The 23,818-nt window shown below is 43.9% G+C and overlaps 1 protein-coding gene across 1 annotated transcript; it reads right to left on the reverse strand.

The window, feature by feature from the left end:
- Positions 1 to 7,443: 7,443 nt before the first annotated feature.
- On the reverse strand, positions 7,444 to 9,501 carry LOC101617972 (putative ATP-dependent RNA helicase Pl10). Its single transcript, XM_004670122.3, has one exon. The coding sequence runs from the start codon at positions 9,487 to 9,489 to the stop codon at positions 7,444 to 7,446; it is 2,046 nt and encodes a 681-aa protein (XP_004670179.2). The 5' UTR covers positions 9,490 to 9,501.
- Between the last annotated feature and the right edge of the window lie 14,317 nt (positions 9,502 to 23,818).

Raw genomic sequence — 23,818 nt, forward strand, 5'->3', positions numbered from 1 at the left:
ACTTGTGAATTGAAACTCAGGCTTGCCATTCTGACGCAGACTTTGTCTGCCTGTACTTCTCACCTGCCAGTCAGTCAGCAGTCAGTCAAGTAGAGGGGCACAACTGCGGCTGAGTGACAGTCAGGTGGCACCTGCCTTTCATGAACTGTACTCTTCGGTCAGTCTGCCTGGGACCGGACTTGGTGCTCTATTCCTAGTAAGGATGGGATGCTTGGGTATTCTATGTAAGCTGCAATGGCTAGGCCCTCTGACAGGATCCCCAGGCCACCCCTCCATGAAGACAATATGGCCCTGCAGGCTCCACTGATGTGACAGGCATCAAGTGCTCTCTGGTCATTAACATAAGAAACCCTGCTCTCCTCTTTCTAGTCTGACCGTAGACCAAGAATGGGTTAATTGGCTCTGCAATACAGGGAGACAAATTCAAGGGATACCCAGCCAGCCTGTCTTTCCCACGGCTGAGAAGCAGAGCTGACATTTAAATACAAGCCGATGTCTTCCTCGCTGGGGTCTACCAGAGCTTTCAACCTTGACCTGCAGGGAACACCTTTCCGGGAAGTGACAGGTAATTTAGCTTCTCGCTGAGTTCTGGGGCTCTCTGGTGGTGAATTATGTATGGTGCTTCTATGATACAGACACCTGTCCACTGAGAGCCAAACCAAAGCTGATAGATTCCTCTTAAAGACCTGAGATTAGATATAAACTACCTTTCACCCCCCCCCCCCCCAGAAAAGTCGTCAGGCTGCCATTCACCTCTCTTTTCCTTTCCTCACATGATTTCAGGGATTTGAAAGAGGCCAATAACAAACTGGGCGGTCTCTGTTTTATTAAGTGCTTCCTCAGGTGGCACCCTGGCATCTTCACTGTCTTTTCATGCATGTGAAGTAGATGACCCAAGCCCTTTTGAATTGCTGTAGTAGACTTGTGAATTACTAAGGTTTGTGGCCCCTCCCGCTGTGGGTCTTTAAACAACTCACTAAACTATAAATAAATGCATCACACTGGTTAAGTCTGCTTTCAGCAGGGTTGTCAATCAGTTCAAGAGGAGCTTTTGAGCTTAAAAATTGTTTCACCCTATATTCCCATTGTGTGATATAACTTGAGAGGCAAATTAAATATTTTAGGTGTGAAAAAGAATAAAAGAAATAATGTTCATGTCACTGCAAAACTTCCATTGGGCACATGGGGGGCAGCGTTTGTGAAAAGGCTTAATCGGCTTGTGGGTGGCACAAGAGTGAAAGGGGATGGCTTCTGTGGATTAGCTTCGTCTTTACGTCCTGCTCAGACGGCACCTGGCCACCCACACATTTGCTGAGAAGCTTCAGGGAATGTGGAGTCCTGGGACAGCTCTGTAAATTGGCATTACTTTTGTTGCGGTGGTTGCTCACTGTGTGAAATGAGAGTACATCTGTACAAACAGGCAACTCTCTTTCCTAGAGACGAATTTGGGGAAGGACGTGTATCAGGGTCCTTTGAACCATTCAGCCCAGCACTGACCTTTAGTCCTGTTTTCTCTCCTATAGAAGTGGCATGACCTCACATTCCTCCCACAGCAGTGGCAGCTCCCATGCTTCCTGTCCAGGAGTCCAGGAAGGGAACTATCACCTTATGACTCACCAGCAGGCAGGTCTGTATCCATTAAAGATGGGATGTAAATGGGGAGAAGTCTCCTGAGATGAAGCCCTCCCACAGCCACGGTCCTCCCAGTCTCCCCTGGAGTGTGGCACAGAATCTCATTAGGAATCTAATACAATAAAGGCATGTAGATCTTAAGGGTGGGTGCGGAGTGCAAATCAAATTAAGCTCATTACTTTATTCTGCACCTCACAGCGCTTCTGCCTATGGACAATTGCATTAGATCGGTGAGGAGATCAAAAGGCAAAAACTCCCTGGAAGCTCATTGTCTGAAGCCAGGCTAGGGAACAGGGGAGCCCTGGAGGAGGAGGCAGGAGTAAATTGTGTTGACCTGAGACATAAATTTCTGATAGCTATCCACATTCATGCTAGTCTTTTTCTTTGCTTTCTCAACTCCCTGGGTCAATGTCTTGTTTTATGTTGGTCTTGGGAGACAGGACAGGGAGTCAGAAAGCAAGGAAAAAAGAAAGCTCTTAACTCCCACTTCACTATGAAGACTCATTTTGCTTTGAGAAGTTTGCTTTTTACTCTCCCTGAACTTTAGAAAGCCCTTAGAATTGTTTACTAAATACACAAAAGCATTGCTTAAAGGACTCTGGATTTTGTGCCAATAACTAAAATATAAACAAATGAATGTAAACATATTTAGAAAAGAAAATGTAAACATCAAATATATGATAGGAGTATTTTTACAAGAGAGAAACTAGAGGTGTTATTGCTTCAAGAATTAAAGCACAGATAAACAGGACAGCAAAATGAGCTGTGCTGTAATTCCACACATCTTAGACTTAACTAGTAAGAGCTGAGTTTCCGGGCGGTCTCCTTTGGATCTTGAATGTCTCAGAAAGGGCAGTGTGTTATTGGCTTGGTTCCCAGCTGGTGAGGTGAGGGCCTGAGTGGAGGAAAGGTAGCTCATTAGGGGTGTGCCCTAATATGGGATGTATACAAACCTCTACTTTCCATGCTAAAAAAAAATTGTAGTATGTCATCCTAGAGAGTCTTGGCCAAAAAAAAAGATAAAAAGAGGACATGGTAAAGCCGTGGAGATCTGAATAAATGTTGATACTAGCCAATAAAAGTTACACCCATACTAATATATAAATTAATATAAAAATATTTTAATAAAGGGCAGATGGGTGTGTAGGCATATGGGAGCATTGTACTATCTTCTCAGTTTGGTTACCCTGTAAACAACCTATAGATATCTTGGTTCTGCTTTCATGGAACTTCTAATCAAGTAGGAAAGAGTCCAAGAGTCTCTGTAATACTCCTTTTTCTGTGCTCAGTAGAAAATCAAACCACTAGGATATTACCACCCTGAACTTACTAGATTTAAAACATTGAGGACTCATGACTAACATCATCTGAAAGTACTAATGTACTATTTACAATGTTGTAAAAAATCTCTAAGGGATTTTTAAAAGCACAGATTACCAATGAAAATTCTTAATTACTCTTCACACACAGAGATACATGGTATACATGCTGTCCTGTAGTCATATGCATCTCTTTTGTTTTCTTTTATAAACACATATAACACTTTATTCCTGATTCCTTCACCAACTCTGTGAAGATAATGGTCTTAATACAGTCACCTCTGGGACAAAGGCTTATCTTGAATTCCATGCAATCTATTCATCTAGAAATCCAAGCAGACTGAAAATGAACTTTGAGCAGATGATAAGGACAATGCAAAAGTGAACAGATCCTAGCATAAAAGGCTAAAAATAAAAGTCAAAGTAGAAATTCCAACATTTGCCTGATTAATCTCCAGGTCATTGATATAAACAAAAACTGACATCATTTCTGATGATTGTTTAGAAGGACCAGAACTGTGAAAGCCAACTGCATGGGGAAAAACAAGAATTTTAGTTAGGCCTTAGGAAAGGGTAGTGTATTAGTCAGGGTTCTCTGTAAGAACAGAACCTATAGAATGAATTATATATCCAACCTATCAACCTATCAACTGAACTCCTGGCACCTCTTTCAATTGCATGAGCTGCAGTGTGAAATCTAAAATCTCTGCTCAATGGGTCCTTTTCAATAAATTCAGTCTGATCTAATCTTACATTCCTTCCTCCCTCATCTCACATCCTTAAAATCCATTCCCACACATATTCCCCTGCTTCTGCCTGTTCAAGTCAGAGAACTCCTGAAGTTCTTTAGGGGTGCACCTCACCTCCTCTTGTGTCACACTTTCTATCTCACCTTTAGGGGCCTGCCTTACAGCTGGGTCTGGTTATAGGCCAAGAGGCAAAGATGGGTGGACACTGAGGAGTATCAGCACCTCCTGCTGATTCCTCAAACAAAAAGGATGAATTCCCTCAGGCAAGGGTGGAGAGGGTAGTACTTCAGGGTGTAGAGGTGGGGATGCAACTGCTGCTAAGGGAGGGGAGGTCACATTCTCATGCAAAACAAATTTTTTCAGAATATGAGAGTTCAGTGTCCCCAGGTTCTACAGGGTCTTACCACACATCACCATCCCAAGTCACAGGATCCCACTCATTTCCAATCAGTGCCCTCACTTTAACTTCTGATAGCTGGTGAGACTGGGATTTGAGTTTATGTTGCTAATTAACCAATCTTACAATGAGAGCTTGGGTTTGGTTTTCTGCAATTTGAGCCCTGTTTTGGCTAGAGAGGAGACTCTCCTCCAGGGCTCTCTTAGAGATCTTGAGATCATGTACGTGGGTCTTAAGCTTGGAAATTTCCTTTCTGAGCTTCTGCTGTTCCCTCAATAATTTATCCAGAGATACTAGAAGCAACCAACCAGCATCATTTGTCTTACTATTCCTCACATATTCAACTGTTTTAAATACAGAGTCACTAAATTCCTTGCTCTTCATAAAACATGACACAGGGGCTGGAGAGATGGGTTAGTGGTTAAGTACTTGCCTGTGAGGCCTAAGGACCCCGGTTCGAGGCTCGGTTCCCCAGGTCCCACGTTAGCCAGATGCACAAGGGGGCGCACGCGTCTGGAGTTCGTTTGCAGAGGCTGGAAGCCCTGGCACGCCCATTCTCTCTCTCTCCCTCTATCTTTCTTTCTCTCTGTGTCTGTCACTCTCAAATAAATAAATAAATAAATAAATAAATTGAAAAAAAAATAAAACATGACACAGGAGCACCAAATACATCTATCTCATAGAATTCTTTAGATAGTTCACACTTATGGATTCTTAATGCCCTCATTACCAGTGAAAGTGCTCTCCATATTACCAGTAGGGCCTTCAGGAGCACTGAAGGTGGACAGCCAACCCCAGAGAGCACCAATCCCACTAGACAAATCCATCCTTACAATTCTGTTTCTCTAGAACCACTCCTGGTACCACACTCTGTATTAGGGTTCTTTAGAGGAACAGAACCGATAAGACTGAATTATATTAAAAAAGGGAATTTATTGGACTAGTTTACGGTGGCCCAATAGCAGTTGCAGGCCCGCAAATCAAGGAACCCAGAAGCTGCTCAGTCCACGTGGCCAGATGCATCAGCAGTCCCAATCCGGCACTGAAGGCCTGGAGGCTTCCTGAGGAGCCGCTTGTCTTCACTCTGCACTGGTCTTCAGTGCACGCTGGAAGGCAACAAGCAGCTCAGCAGCCAAGTAGAAGGGAAAGAGGGCGTTTTCACCCAGAACTTCCTTATGTAAAATTGCCCTCTGAGAGGCCACCCACTTTGGGGGAAGGACTTCCTCCTTCAGTTAATCCTTCCTGGAAGCAACCTTGGAGACCCAGCAGAAAGGGATGTCTGTGGATTACTAAAGAGATCTAGTAGACAACACCTTAACCATCTCAAGTACTACATAAATAGGGTCATAAAGTGGAACTCAGTAAATGCACAAGGCAAGAGTATAGAAAAAGGTAACCGAAGAAATATATGACTTGGGGCTAGAGAGATGGCTTAGCGGTTAAGCGCTTGCCTGTAAAGCCTAAGGACCCCGGTTTGAGGCTCGGTTCCCCAGGTCCCACGTTAGCCAGATGCACAAGCGGGCGCACGCGTCTGGAGTTCGTTTGCAGAGGCTGGAAGCCCTGGCGCGCCCATTCTCTCTCTCTCCCTCTCTCTGTCTTTCTCTCTGTGTCTGTCGCTCCCAAATAAATAAATAAAAATTTAAAAAAAAAAAGAAATATATGACTTGTAGAGTGGAGGCTCTAGGTGCAAGTATGGACAGCTAAGGTTGGTGCTGATCAAGGCTGCTCTCAAGTTTTCTTTTTATACCCAACTAGAATTTGAGGAACAATCAAATATGGAAAGGATACCAATAAGAATTCTTCTGTTGGGTTATGCATAAACTAAGTGGATTGGCTGTGACAAATTGTTTCATGAATTACTACATCTATCAGAATTTAGTATGTATACAAATGTATGTGTTTTGGGCCTTATATTAGCTATATAATTTGTATATAATTAGTAACTGCATACTTACTGGTCAATTGATGATAAACTTTTCTTCCACATCAAATTATCTTTCTATAGTCAGTAATCTGACAGGCAGGGCGTCCCAAGGATATGCAGGACTTGTGACATGTTTTCCTGAAGGGTGCTTCTATGCATACAATTTGATTAAACATGCATGACCCCACTGGTTGTGGTGGCACATATCTGTAATCTCGTAGCACTTAGAGAGTGGTATAAGTGGGAGGATAAGGAATTCAAGGTCAGGCTCAGTGTCGGAACTAGCAGCCAATTTGAGCTTCATTGTGACTATATCTCAGAAAAATGAGTATTTCCCACCTCAAAAAAAAATTCAACCTAAACCAAACCAAGAACAGTGAACCCATGGGCCATGTGAGATGTAGTGTTTCACTAATGAATGACCAGAATAAGTGGGTAGAATTTGTTGTTGCGTCACATGCGTGTAGATCCTAAGTTTTCATGTCCCACTAAAGCCTGTTCAAGTGGAGTAACTATTTCTGTTTGAAACCTTAGTGTCATAGGTTCCATTAGAGGTTCATTTTCTATTTTCTGCTGTGAGAAAAAGCAGCCATGCTTTAGTTACACCAAAACCTATGCCTTTTTAGAAACAGCAGGTATCAAATATAGCTCACTGCTTTTGTATCTCCTGAGTACTATGTTTTTCATAATGTTGACATAATCTACATCATGGCACTGAATATGAAAAGTGGCTTTCAATGATTCCAGGACTGTCCCTGTGATTCCCTGAGAATGGCCAATAAAGGAAGATTATCCAAAATGCACAGGGAAATGAAAACAGTGTTTCATTTCCAGGTCACATTAGGTTTACAACTGGTGTTCTGCACTTAAAACAGATCTTTCAAGCATAACTGCTCCTGAACAGAGCTGTAATGTCTACATTCTTAGAGCACCATCTTTCATCATTGGACATACCACTGCCTTCCTTGTAGCATTTTAATGAGCAGTGCAAAAAGCAGTCCCACTTCCATAAGAAATATCTCATCTTTTTTTTTTAGCCCAAGTTCAGGAAATTTATTTTGTCAAAACAACCGATATCTTAAGCATTACTGAGCCAACAGGACATCTGAATAAACGCTGTCTAAGTTAAAGGCACAGTACATTAACAAACAAACAATCCTTAGTCACAAAATTATAAATGCAGTTAGGATCGGGGTAAGTGGGAGGGGAGTTAATCCAAACCAGAGCAACGGAGTCTTCAAACCACCTTCTGAACCGGGCTGCTATGCCAATCTTTTTCTATGACGTTAAGCTCCCTAAATGTCCAGCAGGGAAATCACGGGTGTGCTGCAAGTTCTTGAAGCTATGAATGGATAGTCCGGCTAAGTTAAGTGCAGGCTCCATATTTCCTTGTTTGGCAGGGTGACTTCAGACAATGCAAACTCAGTTACCCCACCAGTCAACCCCCTGGGAGCTATAGTTTCCTCCATATCCGTCAGTGTTGTAAAAGCCTCCATAGCCACCTCCACCAAATCCTCTGCTGCTGCTGTGGCCGCCGCTGCCGCCACCGCCACTGCCACCACCGCCACCGCCGCCGCCACGACTGCTGCTGGCCCGACTGCTGCTGAAGCTGGAACTACTGGCGCCACTACTTTGTCGATAGTCTCTGGCACCAAACCCCCCACTAAACCTGCTCTTGGAACGTCCACGACCACTACCCTTGTAGTGGTGTTCAAAAGCCATGTTTTCTAACCAAGACGGCACTTCTTGTTTGGCTTCAACAAGAAGATCCAATAAATCTTTAGTAATATTTATATTCCTCTCGTTAAAGAATGAGGTGGCAAGGCCGAGGTTCCCCACACGTCCAGTACGGCCAATGCGATGTACATATTCTTCGATATCACTAGGCAAGTCAAAATTGATGACATGTTTCACATTTGAAATGTCCAGTCCTCTTGCTGCTACTGCTGTGGCCACGAGAATAGGGCTTTTCCCTGAGCGAAACTGGTGAAGAGCCTCTTCTCTATCCCTCTGGGATCGGTCTCCATGGATACTGGTACAAGCATATCCTTCATGGTATAAGAAATCCTCCAGAGAATCGGCGCCCTTTTTGGTCTCCACAAACACTAGTATCAGCGAATCCTTGCCGGTGGCATTCAAGAGGTCAAGCAGAAATGACCGTTTGTCTGCTTCATCCACCCAAACTACTTTCTGTGTGATGTTCTCAGAAGTAGACCCAACTCTTCCTACAGCCAGAAAGATATATTCATCCAAGAAATCGCGGGCGAGCATCTGTATCTCCTTAGGAAAAGTGGCACTAAACATCATAGTGTGGCGGACACCCTTTGGAGGCATAGTATCTTGTTCCACTATTCTGCGTATCTGAGGCTCGAAACCCATGTCCAACATCCGATCAGCTTCATCTAACACCAAGTATTTGCAGAAGTCCAGTCCAATCTTTCCTCTCTCCATCATGTCCACAAGACGTCCCGGAGTGGCCACTAACAAGTGGCACCCACGTTCTAAGTCGCGGATCTGCTGGCCGATGTCAGCACCGCCGTAAACCACACAAGGGCGGACTCTGGATCGGTATGAGAACTTCCTGGCTTCCTCGTAGATCTGTACGGCCAATTCTCTCGTCGGTGCCAGAACCAAGGAGATAGGGTACTGTTTGCGGCGCCCATACTTTCCGTTTTCCTTCATGGCCCTCAAAGCTTCACCGGGACCGTCTGAATAAATCTGACTCAAGATGGGCAGGAGAAATGCGGCCGTTTTCCCAGAGCCTGTCTGGGCACACGCCATCAGGTCCCTCTTCTCCTTGATGATGGGGATGGCGTGCTTCTGCACTGGAGTCGGGCGCGTGTACCGAGTGAGCTCGATGTTTCCCATGATGATCTCGCCCATCTCCACGTCGCTGAAACTTTCGATGTGCGGGGGGCAGTTGTTGCCCGTGGCCTCCACTGGAATGTCGTCGTACTTCTCAAAATTGATGCCCGTGTTGCTTCCGGAGAAGAGCTCCTGCTCCAGGCGTTCGCTGGGCGGCAGCGGCTTGGACCAGTCGTCTTCGTCCGATTTGTCGCACCAGCGGCTGCCTCCTCCTCCGCCGCCGCTGCCGCGCTCGAATTTGCCGAAGCCGCTCCTCCCGGCGCGGCCGCCGTCGTAGTCGCACTTGCCCCGGTCGTCAAACCTGGCCCTGGAGCCCGCGCCGCCGCTGCGGTCCCCGAAGAAGCCCGACGACTTGGCTCTCGACTCGCTCCGAGACCCGAAGCTGCTGTAGGCGTCCTTCTCTTTGCCCGAACTCCAGCGCGCCGGGCCGTCCTTGTCCCGGTCCGAGGCCGCCCTGGCCTCCCGGTTCCGCAGATGCGGGGGGATGTAGCGCGCTCTGCTGGCCGCGCTGCCCCCGGCCTGCGGCTCGGCCGAGGTCACGTCCAGGCCAGCCAACTGCTGGTCCAGCCCGACGGCATCTTCGTGGGCCACAGGACGACTCATCCCTGAGGAGCAGCGAGAGGTCAGCCTCCACCCAGGTCAACGGTGCGTGTCCCCCCCACTCACGTCCCGCCGAGGTCCCCTGGGGTAGAGCCGCGTGCGTACCGGGCCGGGTGGGCGCAGGGCGGCCGGGTCTTACCTGGAAATGCTGGGCCGCGCTCAAGCCGACGCGCTCCTCTCACCTCGCAGCCTCTGCCGCGACGCAACAAGCTGGGCCAGCGACTGCGAGCGACCAAGGCGCTTCCCGCTAATCTCGCGAGATTTCCTCGGGCCAGGCCCCGCCCACACGCCCCCAGCGCCCCCCGGTGGCGGATGGCCGGGTCACAGGCCCCGCTCGCTTGCCGCAGCTGCAAGCCACGCCGCCGAGGCACGCCCTGTTGTTGACTTCATAGTGGACGTCAGGCTCTTGGAGGCTGGAATGTCCAATGCTGTCTGTCCTGTTTTATTTGAACTACACGGTCCCCTGTTCACGATTACCCTGGGGGGTCGGGGGGAAGGCCTACACTTGGGAGTTCTCCAGATCTCGCGAGAATTCTGTCCTCGGGCAGCGAGGGCCCCTGGAGCCTCTCTCTCAGCTCACGACGTTTCCGGGCTTCCCTGCGTCCTTCCTTCCTTGCTAACGATCCTCCTTTTTCCCTTACTTCACGGACTGTGGGACTTTTCTCGTTTGATGATCTTGCGCCTCCGGGTCCCGCGGTACTGAAGCTGGACTTGGGCCCAAAGAGGTCCTGGAACCGGAGGGCGAGGCGGAGGTCATGTGACCGCGGGTGACCTACGTGGTGGCCATCTTGGGCGTGGGGAAACGGTTGCTGGGCCTGAGGATTCTGAGCGCACTGTGGGCGGGGGGAAAGAGCAGTTGGTGACCTGGTGGGTCAAGTCACAGCCCAACTCCTGGAGAGACCTAGTGTGCATGACCGAGTCGGCCTGGTGGAGAAGTGGTCACCCAGGACTGCCTAGCCACGGCTTGGGCCCTGTAGAAAGGGCGGCAGCTGCCCTGGGTGGCATCACTTGGGCACACGGAGTAAAGGGCAGAGAAGCCAGCTGCCCTGGGTCTCCAGGTGGCCAGAGGTTTTCAGGGTCCATTGCTGATGTTCAACCTCAGTGGGGGTCACCTCAGGTCAGCTTGTGGGCCCAGCTTTAGGTGCCAAGTCTCCACCTTGTCTTCACCTGGGCGGACAGATTGGAGTGTTCCAGAGCGCGGACTCTCCTCCCCACAAAGAAAGAGGCAGCTGGGCCTCCTGCTTGGGGTGGGACAAGGGGAGAGAGACACACAGAGAATACAGCTCTTGAGAATTTTGAGGAAATAACTCCAGAATAGGTGGTGGCTGGGAGTGGAGTTTATTGAAGGGGAGTTGAGCAAAGTCATTTTACCTGAGCCTGAAGGATCATTTATTTGAATGCCATTCTTTTATTTTAGTGGTTTTATTGCTGTAAAGAATGAATTATTGGTTTGTTCATTCCTTAATGGATATTTGTACACTTCTAATCTGTACGAATGTGCTAACTAAAATACCTCCTATTTTGTTGGATTTCACGGAAGCTTTAGGAATTTAGGAAGAAATTATTGATTTGGAGAGTAGGGAGATTTCTGGGAGTGGATGGAGAAGTAGGTTGTCCTTATTAATTTTAACGCACCTTACGTCAGGATGAAAACTGCCAAAGAGCTGATTTCTTCATTTTGCTGAGGCTAAATTCTCACTTAGCTCCATACCTCTGAATGACATAAATTACTATGTCCCATTGTAGGGTTAAGCCATTGTGAAGTGGATTTTTAAACATCACCCAGAACATAGCGATCTTCTTTAATTGTTACTAACATAACAAAACTGGCCTTAATTGAAATTTTTCATCCTAAGCACCAAATAGCATAACTAGAAATTTGTGCTGTCTACAAGAATTTTGCAAAACAAGCAGAGGACGAAGACCCTGAGGGTCTTTGTCAAAGCCAAGAGGAAATGAGTAACTTTATGCTGAATGTGCTTGTACCTTTATCCACAGTGCTATTGGCTTCATTCATTAAAGTCTTTCATTGCTATTCTTTCTGATATCCCTGCACTCCGTGAGTATATTTGGGGATTTGATTAAATGTTACTTTTTTCTCATATTACTCACTTTTGCTTTTTGTTTTTATTTTTTCCCCCAGTAAATTAGAAGCTTCCTGTTATCAAGGTCAAACTCCTGGTATGTAGCTTCCAAAAAATGCTGTTGCTGGGCTTGGTGATGCATGACTTTAATCCCAAAACACAGGAGGCCAAGGTAAAAGGATCACTGTGAGTTGGAGGTCAGCCTGAGACTACATAGTGAATTTCAGGTCAGTCTGGGCTAGAGACCCTAACCTAAGCAAACAGACAAACAAAAAAATGCTGTTGATGATCTCCCTGAGTGAAACCACTTCTTGAGTATGGCTAGTGGCTAGTGACCTGTTTCTAACAAATAGTGCAGCAAAAATGATGGAAAGTCATTTCTGTCATTAGATTGTAGAACACTTGAGTTCTGTCCTATTAGACTCTTACCCTACAAATTAAGAAAACCCCACACTATACATTACAATAGGAAGGAATCATTGAAAACTATGCCAGATGTAAGCTTTTAAACCATAATAAAATGGAAGTGACTAGAATGCCCATTTGACTTTCCTTCAATGTTCTTTTAGTCTGCAAATAAAAAGATCATGTCTATAGCATAAGCTACTACCTTTGATCATATCTTAAGATTGCCTCTTAGGCACAGGATATGGACAAAGCACATCTTTATCCCTATGTCCTCTCTGCTTCGTTTGTTTGCCTGCCCCTCCCCAAGCAGTGGTGTCACTTTGTCCCCACATTTGGCTGTCTCTCAACTTCTGAACTAAACTTCTGGAAGAGTTGAAAGGGGGGGTGATTGGACAAGGAGATTTGCTTGTCTCAAAGCTCGATTGTGCCTGCCTTTAATTAAAAATGGTATTGATTTTTCTCTGCTCTAATGATAGGCACTAGTCTGCCCTCCTGATGTTAGCCACTGACAGTTTAAGTACGAAACAAAGGGCATTTATTCAGCACTTAATGTGAAATTATGACTGATTAAAAAGTGATTTATCATGAGAACTACATCTGTACATCTGTGAAGGCTTCTTTAATGCTCACTGTAATCAGAGTTTGGAAGGTACAGAGCGACGATGGAAACAGTTCTATCCTTATAATGATTCACTTCTTCCCTCATTGCCACAAAAACTCAAAAGTAAATTTCCTTTGAATTAGGACCCTCATATAGGAAAAGAATTATAAAAGTCTCACATGTGACATACCCTAGATGCTATTGTTATGTGGCAAAGTTGACCTCAGGGAACAAAACACCGTTTTCTAGGACTATATTTTCTTTTGTCTGCCTGTCTCCTTTGCTGTTTCATATAATATTTGAAATCAACTCAATGTCCTGGATGTAAGAGCACTACTAAAAAACTTGAAGGAAGATAAGAGCAAGGAAAGGGAGCCATGCCATGTGATGGAGTCAGCTTTCATTAATTCTGTGACTTCAACTACTTGCCAGCCATGAGTAGACCAGTTAGTCACCTTTCCTTCCTGGGAGTAATTATTAGCTATATAGTTTTATTATTATTATTTTTTAGTTCAGAACATTTTCAGTTGTTTGGCTTTCAGTGCTGGAGTTTGAACACAGGGGCCTTGAAAATGCTAGGCAAGCACCCTACCATTACTCAAAACCAGACTTTATGTGAAATATTTAAACTGTTAATTAGGTAAACATTATTGCAGTTAGCTTCACTTTACTAGCACAAAGGAAAGTTGTTTATCTTGGCCTACAGACTGGAGGGGAAACTCCTTGATGGCAGGGAAAACTGTGGCATGTACAGAGCAGGACATTACCTCCTGGCCAACATCAGGTAGATAACTGCAGCAGGAGAATGTGCCAAACACTGGTAAAAGGAAGCTGGCTATAACACTCATAAGCCCTCCCCTAACAATACACCACGTCCAGGAGGCTCCAATTCCCAAATTTCCACCTTCTGGGGACCTAGTATTCAGAACACATGAGTTTTGGAGGAAAACCTACCTAATTCCAACCACCACAAACATCCATCCCATTTTTTGTGCCACATGAAATTGTCTTTCAAATGTAAAAGAAAAAATAGATTAATCAGACAAAAAATAATAAGGGAATTTGTTATTGGTATACCTACCTATTAAAAATACTGAAAGATTTTTCAGGGCAAAGCTATGTCAGAAACTCAGATCTAAGCAGAAAAACAAATAATATCAAAGAAATAAAGACCTTTTATTCTTAGTTGAGCCATATGATAGTAGCATGTTGAAAATAATAACAATGTATTTAATCATGTAAGTTTAGATATAAATATGCATACATGTATACACATGTATCATATATAAATGTACTTATGTCTGTTGATACATTAGTGAAATGAACAACAGCAATGATATATGAGACAAGAGAGTGGCATGAACATTTAGCAGATAGTGAAAAATAAACATTGGAAACCGGGTGTGGTGGCACACACCTTTAATCCCAGCTCTCGGGAGGCAGAGGTAGGAGGACCACCATGAGTTTGAGGCCTCCCTGAGACTCCACAGTGAATTCCAGGTCAGCCTGGGCTAGAGTGAGACCCTACTTCGCAAAACAAAAACAAAAAAAAATTGGGAAGATAAAAATAATAGCACATATCCTTTTGCCAAGACACAAAAATATTAAAAGATAGAAATGGGCAATCTGAGAATTCTATATTCAGAGAAAATACCCCTCAAACTGTAAGGTCTAATAAGAGCTTATAGAGCACAAAATAAAAACCACTGAGTACATAGATGACCACTAGCAGCCTGCACAGCAAAGCTGTCCATACAAGTTCTTCACAAGAAATAAGGTTATGGCAGGTACTTGTTCTAACCTTAGTTGTAGGATAACATCTCCACACTATCCTGTCCATAGCTGATTAAGGCTGTAGCAGGGTGGTTTGAATCACAGTGCCAGGAAGGATTAAAAGGTGGGTCTGGATCTATGTCTGGATCTGACTGGCCTTTTCTCTCCTTGCTTGTCTGAGTTTCAGGTAAATTCTAAGCAGCTAGTGATAAGGCTGGAAAAGGCCAAGACAAGACAGCCTCTCAGTGGATCCCAGATCAGGTTTGCAGTTCACTGTGGGTGTGTTCAGTTTCCAGAAACCTAGGACAACCAGCCATGGATGTGAGGGCAGGGTGGCCAATGTGTACAGTGGGTTTCCACAGGTGCCTCACCACAGAGGGGCTTGACCTGCAGGGATTGTGTCAAAAGACTTGAAGGTAGAGTGCACCACACACACACCTCTTCATCCTTACCATCCATTATCATCAGCCTCCTCATCATTGCTTTAACTCCCATCTGTGCAGATGGACTACTGGACCTTCCTCAAAGCTGCAGTCACTGGTAGTGGTGTCACCCACATACCTACAAATCACTGACTGGGAAGAATGGACCTCCAAAGATGGCCAGAAGGATTCCTGAATGCCTAATTTTGGCAAAACTCAAACTGCTATCTGGTGCTGGGATGTCAGTAGACAATGTAAAATCTACAACTTGCTCTTTTGGTAATTCTATTTGAGAAAGTTAGAAGTTTAACTTTCCAAGCAATCAAATTTCTGCTTTTCGATTCATTCAACCATCCTTTATTTTCAGTATGCCTACAAAGAAGCTATGGATGCTGAAGCAGTGGGCTTTCACTGGATTGACTTTTCTCTCTATGTGTATAAGCATGTGTTCATGTATTTGTGAGTTCATGTGACTAAAAAGGTGTGCATAGGTTTGTGTGGGTTCATGTGGAGGCCAGAGGTTGACATAAGGTGTCTTCCTCAATTACTATCCAACTTATTGTTTGAAACAGCATCTGTTACAAATCTAGAACTCGCTGATTTTGTTAGTCCAGTTAGCCAGCACGCCATAGGGAGTCTCCTGTCTTTGCCTCCCCTTTGCTGGGATTGCAGGCACACAATGCTGTGCCTGACTCTTACATGGGTGCCAGGGATCTGTACTCAGGTCTCCGTTCTTGCACAACAAACACGATATTGACTGAATCACCTCCCCAGTACCAAGTAATGATTTTAAAGAACTGCATTTTGATTGTCATACAGTTATACAAACATGATACCAATATTGCTACACTGATGGATAAACACAGTAATGGTCACTACCTTTCCAAAAGATGTAACAAGGATGGAAAACTTTCTATAAAAGGGAAAATAGTAACCCTCTGTGATAGCACATGCAAACAGCCTCATATGGTCCTTGTAAAATGCACATAGCTGAGATTTCTGACTTTATATGGTCCCCTTATAAACATGCTCATAACTGAGATTCCTAGTAGTACAGGTTAGTAACATACTTTAAGAGTTGATCTTTATCTATGGAATGCTCTTGATCGATGTTCCTGATATAGTACTGGAGGTGGCAAATAAACCCATATGGTAATTTAGTGATACTGAGTTCCTGGGGAATGTTGATCAGACAATACAAACATCTGACAAGTTACATGGAAGTATTCTATGACTGAAGATTGTCCAGTGTATGAGAGGTGGTCACGTAGTTACCTCAGCTATTACTGAGGCTCAGAAAACACTTGCCCAGCACAGGACAAAAGGGAGGAGTCACCATATGAATTCACACAGCCTATTCCTGCTTTGCTTCTCCTTCTCCATGGCTCATAGACTTGAGAGTTACTAGAGTTTGATCTTGGGAGTTGTTGGCTCAGTGTTTTGGCGCAATTGACAAGTGGGGTTTATATCAAATATGCTAGTTTGGTTTATATTAAAAAAATCAATCCACAGGATTAATTATAAATAGGATAAAAGTGATAGATGTACACTTAGTACCATCTCATAACTCTATAAATTACTATGTGACTATTGAGTAGCACATTCCAGGAATGTCTCAAGACTCAGCATAATAATGGAACAAACACACACATGAGGACACATGCTTGTGCTTGCATGCACACACACCTCAGCAGCAGCACTTCCACAACCACAGTAGCATACCTGCTCTCACAGGGCTTCTGTTTCTCTGTATCAGACATGTACTGGAGAAATGCCAGTAAGTATATTTCTCAGGCATTTTATTCAGAAAGTATCAGTTGCCTATGTCTTGCATCATTAAAACCTCATCAATATATTCCAGAATTCCTAAGGATAAGAAGAACTTGGACTTATAAAAATTTCCCAAAGAAGCAAGCTGTCCCAACAGAGAAAGACTCTAGACTGTGCTAGCATAACAGATCAACCTTTAAGCCTGTTCAGGGCTCTATCAAGTCAACTTCAATTCTATTACAGTATAACCAGGTGGCCAAGATAATGGCCCAAACCTTTTTTCTTCTGTGAAATCTAAGTGACCCAATTGGAGAGTTAAGAATGCAGTGAATCTTCTTTAGTGATCTGTAAATGCCTGTATTTTTATATGCAGTGAGGAACTCTGCCTGGTAAATGATGACAGAAGTTTATGTGCAGGACTCCAGAATGTTCTCCTCACACCCTGCCTTAGGAGTAGTGCATGGAAGATTGTGTTAATTCTGTAGCATGTGATTCTTCTTCTCCCTCATGCCAAAGGCAATGCTGACACTTTCCTGGTTGAACAAAGTCCCCCCCCCCCATAAGCAATGCATACACATTGGTGTTATCTTTAAACACCCCATTTTCTGGAACTTCAAAGAAACTGTGATACTTTATCATAGTGCATGAGGCAGAGGGCATTGTTTCTGAGACCATCACACCTACCAGTCTTGCCAAATAGGCCCCAGGTTTCATGCTGATGCTGAGAACTAGAGATGCAGTCTCTGGTCTGATGGACAGCTGATCATCTACCAGCAGAGACTGGCTTTGCTGAGGCCCATGGTACAAGAAGAGCTGTGACAATCTTACTTGTCAGGCCTCATGGAAGAGGTCTTCATTATTTTTCTCATTGCTGTGACAAAACACCTGACAAAAGCACCTTGAAGAAGGCAGGTTTATTTTGGCTCACAGTTTGAAGGTACAGCTCATCATGGAGGGAAGAAAAGGTGGCAGGAGATAATGTTAGCTATGCACATTGCAGTGCAGTCAGGAGATAGAGAGAAATGAATGTCACTGCTTAAATTGCTTTCTCCTTTTTGCTCAGCCTGGAAACCCAAACCACAGAGAGGGGCCACCCACACTTTGGGTGGATGTTCCCTCCTCAGTTAAAACCCTCTGCAAATTCCCTCATTGAAATGCCCAGAGATGTAGCTCTACGGTGACTCTAATCCAGTCAGGTTGACAATGAAGATTAGCCATCACAGAGGGCAGAGGGCAGAGAGCTATGTCAAGATTGCAGAATAAGATATGAAGTAATCAGGTAAAAAAGGGGAAAGGAACTTTGGAGCATAGTATCTGTTGGTTGGCCTAATCAGTTTCCTACTCCTTCTATGCCTGCCTCTTACAGAGAGAACACCAAGTTTCTCGTTCCCCACAGCTTCTCCTAGGTTGGGCAGCCAGGCCACGTACTGCACAGCACAGCACTAAGCATCCACTCCCTAAAAGTACAGAAAACAAACCAGGGATTAAAAGAGGACTCAGTGGTTTGCACTTGCTTGCAAAGCCTGGTGGCTCAGGTTCAATTCCCTAGTACCCATTTAAAGCTAGATGCACAAAGGGGTGCATGCAGCTGGAGTTCATTTGCAGTGGTAGGATTCTTAACATACCTACTCTCACCCCTCTTCTCTTTCTCTCTCTATTTGCAAGTGTGTGTGTGTGTGTGTGTGTGTGTATAATTTTTTTTTTTTAATGAACAAGCCAAAGTAAACAAAACCACAGAGACTTGCAATGGGAGAGCCCTTATGTTTTTTTCACTTTGGGATTACCATACTCCCTAAGCTTTCAGATAAGATAGGCTCAAGGACACATCCCTAGAGCAGCCGCAACTCTGTGACCTCAGTTAGGTTACCTCACCTCTCAGGGGCTCAGTCTCCGAATCTATTAAATGGGGCTACATCACACAGAGTGGGCTCACTAATGCGCCTCAGGGGAACGTGAGCAGTGCCGCAGTCACGAGCTGCGTCTGCAGCACCAGGCAGCACACGTAAGCTAAGGTCTATTTGAATGTTCGCCACCCATCAGCTCCAGCTTTCAGCAGCCTGTGTGCCATCAAACAGCATCGTACACTGAAGAAAAACTTTTCCTGAAAAGAAGAATTAACTGACGTGGCAACCAATTTTAATAAGTCTCTGCAGTCACTTCAACCTTCAGCCACCATCAACATCAAGGCATAAACCTTCACCAGAAAGAAGGCAATTCCTGGAGGTACCTATGATTATAAGCATGTTTTTCTTCACAACAGTATTTTTTTCAAATTAAGCTTTGACATTAATTCCGCCTACAAAATTCTAAACAGCTTACTTTATTGCCACATTCTCTTTATTGCATTGGTCAAAAGCATGCCTGCATCAAAGAATATGGATGTTAATTATGGACTCAGGCACAAAATAAAAATGCGAAGGTGGTTGGATTATAAAAAATTTCTTTGATCTGTAGATGTGTTCTAAGGAGAGTTGAAGACTAAAGAAATAAGTTGTCAAACCCTCCTTTTTCTCTAGATACTGCTTCTTTCACTTGCTTCATTCCTTGCTTTCTGAATCTTTATTTCCTGAGGAACCCTGCCATCAGTTCACATCTCTGTATACATGTCTTTGGTGACACAACCATTCCTTAAGCCAGTGTACATATCTGCTCACACAATACATCCAAACAAATATGAACACACACACATGTGCACCAACACATGCACACATGTGAGCATGCACACAAATAAATTATCTTGCTTTGAACTCACAACTCTTATGCTTCAGCCTCTGGAGTGCTAGGATTGTGCACATCATGGAACAATTTCAACCTGATGCTAATGTGCCTGCACAGTCTTCATTTCCAAACTTTTCACTTGAGCTCTTTTGTGTGGTGAATGGATTTGAGCTCTCTTGTGTGGTGAATGAACTCCATGCACCTGTGGCCTTGAACTTGGCAGTTATAGGTCCACCTATATTTTCCATTATTCCCCATTATACTTAGAATTATTCACAAAGTCATAGGGAGTGTTATAAAAGGAAAGCAGTAGCATTTCTATGGGCTTGGCCACCAAATGTGAGATTAAAAACATACCAGCTCTAGGATGAAAGGAAGGCTGTGTCTTCCCATGTTTCTAGAGCACAAGTTTCTTCCACTGAAATTCTTCCTATTTGATGTATTTGCAAGAATGTAAGCATCACAAACTTCACATTTTGCCCCTTCTTAAAACCTACTCATCAGAAAATAAAACAACAATCTAGTTTGAAAGATGGCTGGAAATAAAAGTTGGCTCAGGTCCTGACAATACCTTTTGTGGGTTGCTTTCTTAGAAAATATTTGAGAAAGCAATTAGGTTCCCCAGTTTAAGAATGTACTCAACTGCATGCCTTGTAAGTTCTTTATGTTTCAGCCAAGGATAGAAAGCACTAAGGTATACCCACTAAACCTCTGTCATCATGAGGTGCATTGTCTAAAAAAGAAATTATGTGTTAAACAAATATGGAGAAATAAAGATAACCACTTACATAATTAGATATGTTGGGCACAAATCTAGTAATATAGTAATATGTGTGTTTTTGGAGGGGGGGAATTACTATTAAGATCCACAATCAAGTGAGCACTGTTGGTTGCTAGGACTTGATTTAGTGTAACTTTAAGAGGCAGCATTGGAGTTCTCTTTTTGCACAATTAATTGAGCACTGACTGTGTCATGCAATATGCTTTTGGGGCATTGCTGATGTGAGCCTTATGGCAATCCTGCAGCTGGAAGCCATGAGAACTCTGGCTCTGGAGGTGAGGAGACCATGGCTAAAAGATGTCAAGTGCTTGCCCACCTTGATGGGAGAAGCAGGAATGAAGTCCTAGGTGTTCCCTCAAGATCTGTGTCCCTCTCCACTATATGAGCTCAATAAATCCCTTCAAAGGGGTTCATGAAAGATCATTCATGAATTTAACAAGAAGTTATAAATTGAGCATTTTGTTTTTCTGGGAGGATATGACCCAGCCTTTCCAGTAAACAGCCACTGTATGAAAAACAGCCAGAGAGTTGAGGAAAACAATACAAACCAGCCTAGCTGGAGCATTAGTTTGCTTTCTCAAAGAATGGGAATGGTACTGTCCTGGATAGTCACATTTTTGGAGCATTTGCTCAGCTCATCTGATGTGGTAGGATGCCAGAGACCTTCAGAGAGGAAAGTACAACACTCCCTGGGCTGCAGGGAGAGCCTACTGGTGGTCATTGACAAATGGTGCCAATGACTGGCTTAGGGCACCTAAAATAGAAAATTTCATGACCATAGATGGTGGCCAGAGGATGGCTTTGTCATCACTTTTCATTAGAAGTTCCTGCATCTCTGCTGCCTTTCACGTCTCTTTTCCCTGGACTCCTAGGGTCCTTGCACCTGTCAGGAGTACAGTGGCCTGTAGTCAGGACCTCCCTCTTCATTCCACATGTTTGCCCACCCTGAACTTGAATCTCCTGTGTGTCAATCAGCAGTTGTTATTTCCCAGCACTGACAAAGCTCTTCCAGAACCTTCTTCACCATCTTTAATGTCTGTCAATACAGGTCTCTTGGCAGTGGTCTCCCTAGCAATCCAGGGACTGATTCTTTTTTTTAAAAGAATTTTTGATTTTCATTAATTTATTTGAGAGAGAGAGAGAAATATCAATGTGCCAGGGCCTCAAGCCACTTCAAATGAACTCCAGACATGTGTGCCACCTTGTGCATCTGGCTTATGCGGGTCCTGGGGAAAAAAACCTGTGTCCCTTGTCTTTGCAAGCAAGTGCCTTAACTGCTAAGCCATCTCTACAGCCCCAAAGGACTGATTCTTCACCAGTCAACTGGGAAGTCACCAAGTGGGAAACACCCAGGTTTGTATTGGATCCCATTCAGGTGAGCTTGAAGACTTCAGCCATGCTTGATCCACATGTAGCCTCTCCCTGCCCAGGTAGCTGCTTGCTCTGTTTTGTACCTGCAAAGGGAGAGTAGGAGACCCCAGGACATAAATGGTGACCGAGGTAAGAGTGGCCAGGGCGTCCCTCACTCAGGAGCTTACTCAGAGAGGCTGCCAGCTCCACAAAAGTTGGTAGGCTGGGGCATTAGCGAGGAGAGCCTCCTCTCCCAGCTCTGCTAATGACCTGCGGGGAAGCCGCACAGCAGTCATTTCGCAGATCCGATGGCGGGTCACGACGACAGATGTTCCCAGCATATGTGGAGAATTAATTACCCACTAGTAAACAAAATCTGTGATGCGGAGAGTCATTTTGTCCAAATTTCTTACGATTTTGCTGTCATCAGGAGCTTAATTTTTCTTGATCATCTATATCCTCTTGGATTAAAGTGCTCGTTAGTGGGCTCTGAGGAAGATTCCAGAGAGAAATAAAGTCCTGGTGGGCAGCAGAGGAGGAGGAAGGGGAGGATGGGGAAAAGGAATGCAGTCCCCAGTGGTGGGGAGGACCGAGTACCTCAGAAGCTAATGGAGGCTATATCACGTAGAATCATTAGAAAAGTATTTGATTAAAACATTGGATGCTCATCATATTTTTAAAAAATATTCTACTGGCTATCTCTTTAAGATTCTGAACATGTTTTCATCTAGGGTCTGGGAGTAAATTCCCATACTCATCAATTAAGAAGATGGGCTTTTTTTTCTTAAAGAGTTTTTGATTTTGTAGGACAGTTATTGCCTTAACCAACTAAGTGAAAAACTTGCATATGCAAAAATGCCCTAAGGAAAAAAATTTGAAAGATTAATGACTATTAAAAATGTGGTGCTTTATAAACAACTTAAAACATTATAACTCCTAAATTCTCAATTTCTTAAGTATCCCTCAAATTGTTTTAGTCAGAAAGTACAGTAAATTTTTAAAAAAATGTAAATTCTATCAAGCAATGTTTATAATTAACATTCACACACTTATTTTTCCCATTCATTCAATAAACATTTGTTGAGCTTGGTCCTAGAAGGAAAAGGGACAATAGAAGGTCCGTGACTTCAAGGAGTCATGGTGAAAATAAACACTGGAAGAGCAACCTTGTTGTGTCCACCATCCAGGGCCCACTCACTGACTGTAGGGGTTCCTCAGCCCTGTCACTGACAACCACAATACCCTCCAGGGGCAGCACTGACCCCAGCGCAGCTCAGCACTGCAAGCCTAGGCAATCCTTAGGATGAGCCTTGAAAGAAGCAGACCAGAGGTTCTTCCGGAGTGTTCTCAAAAGGCCTCAAGACTGGGACATTGTTAGGAAATACTGGGTGGAGAAAAACATCTTTGGTCGTACAAGGGTGAGATGAGGGAAACGCCTGCGACAGGCTCACTTGCATCACATTTCTTGCTCTAGACAATAATTTCCTGTCCGTCCTTTCTACAAACTTAACCTAGCATAGGAAACAAATTCTCTGTAATGACATCCATGACTCAATGTGAGCTTGGTGATCATTCTGTTACCAGCCACTAGGGTCTGACAGTTGAAGTTCATTGGTGGAAAACTTCTTATTGAAAATAAAAATCATTTATTCTACTTTCCCAGGGATTGTGAATTTCTTCCTGAATTTACAGAAATTTGAGAGGCAGGTCAAGACCTGTGGTGGGCTTTACTGTGTGTGGTAGCTTGGGTAAACAGAACAAGGAACACTTTTTCATTTTAGTAAAGATTTTATGAGATTCTTCTTTATAGCTTGGATGCTATGTGATACAGAGTCTTTACCTGTTATTATCAGGGTGAAACACTGCAGATAAACTCATAGAATAGAAAGAAATATACTGAGAACATGGTAGGACTGGGAGATTGGCCTTGTTCTTTGACAGTAAATATCTACAAGTAAACATTTGGAATGTGTGGGTTCATAGCCCAGTGATTTGTGAACTTGCTACAACACTTTGAACTTCATTAGATTTCCTAGTTTTGTAATTGAAGTTCAATCTTGGCCCCTGCAGAGCTAGTCTTCAGGCATTTTGCACTATTTTGCATATTAACAACCTAATAGAACTCATATGTTTCTTGCTTCTAATCTCCTTACATTGTTTTAGTTTTCATTTCAGAGCTTATACATAATTCAATTCCATCTGAACATGATAACATGGCACAGTATGTCAAATATTTAGAAGTCAGCCAAACCAGACCCAGTTCAAGAGGCAGCAGTGGAGTGATCAGCCTCAGTAATTTATTATTCCTTGCAACAAATGATTAAACCAATTCTCTGATTAATCAAAACTGTACTTTGGAACTAGCCACATGAGACCAGAATTTTAAATCATGTTATGCAGACGGTGGCAATATAAAGAATGAGAT

This window comes from Jaculus jaculus, chromosome 1 (assembly GCF_020740685.1).
Source record: "Jaculus jaculus isolate mJacJac1 chromosome 1, mJacJac1.mat.Y.cur, whole genome shotgun sequence".
NCBI classification, from domain to species: Eukaryota; Metazoa; Chordata; class Mammalia; order Rodentia; family Dipodidae; genus Jaculus; species Jaculus jaculus.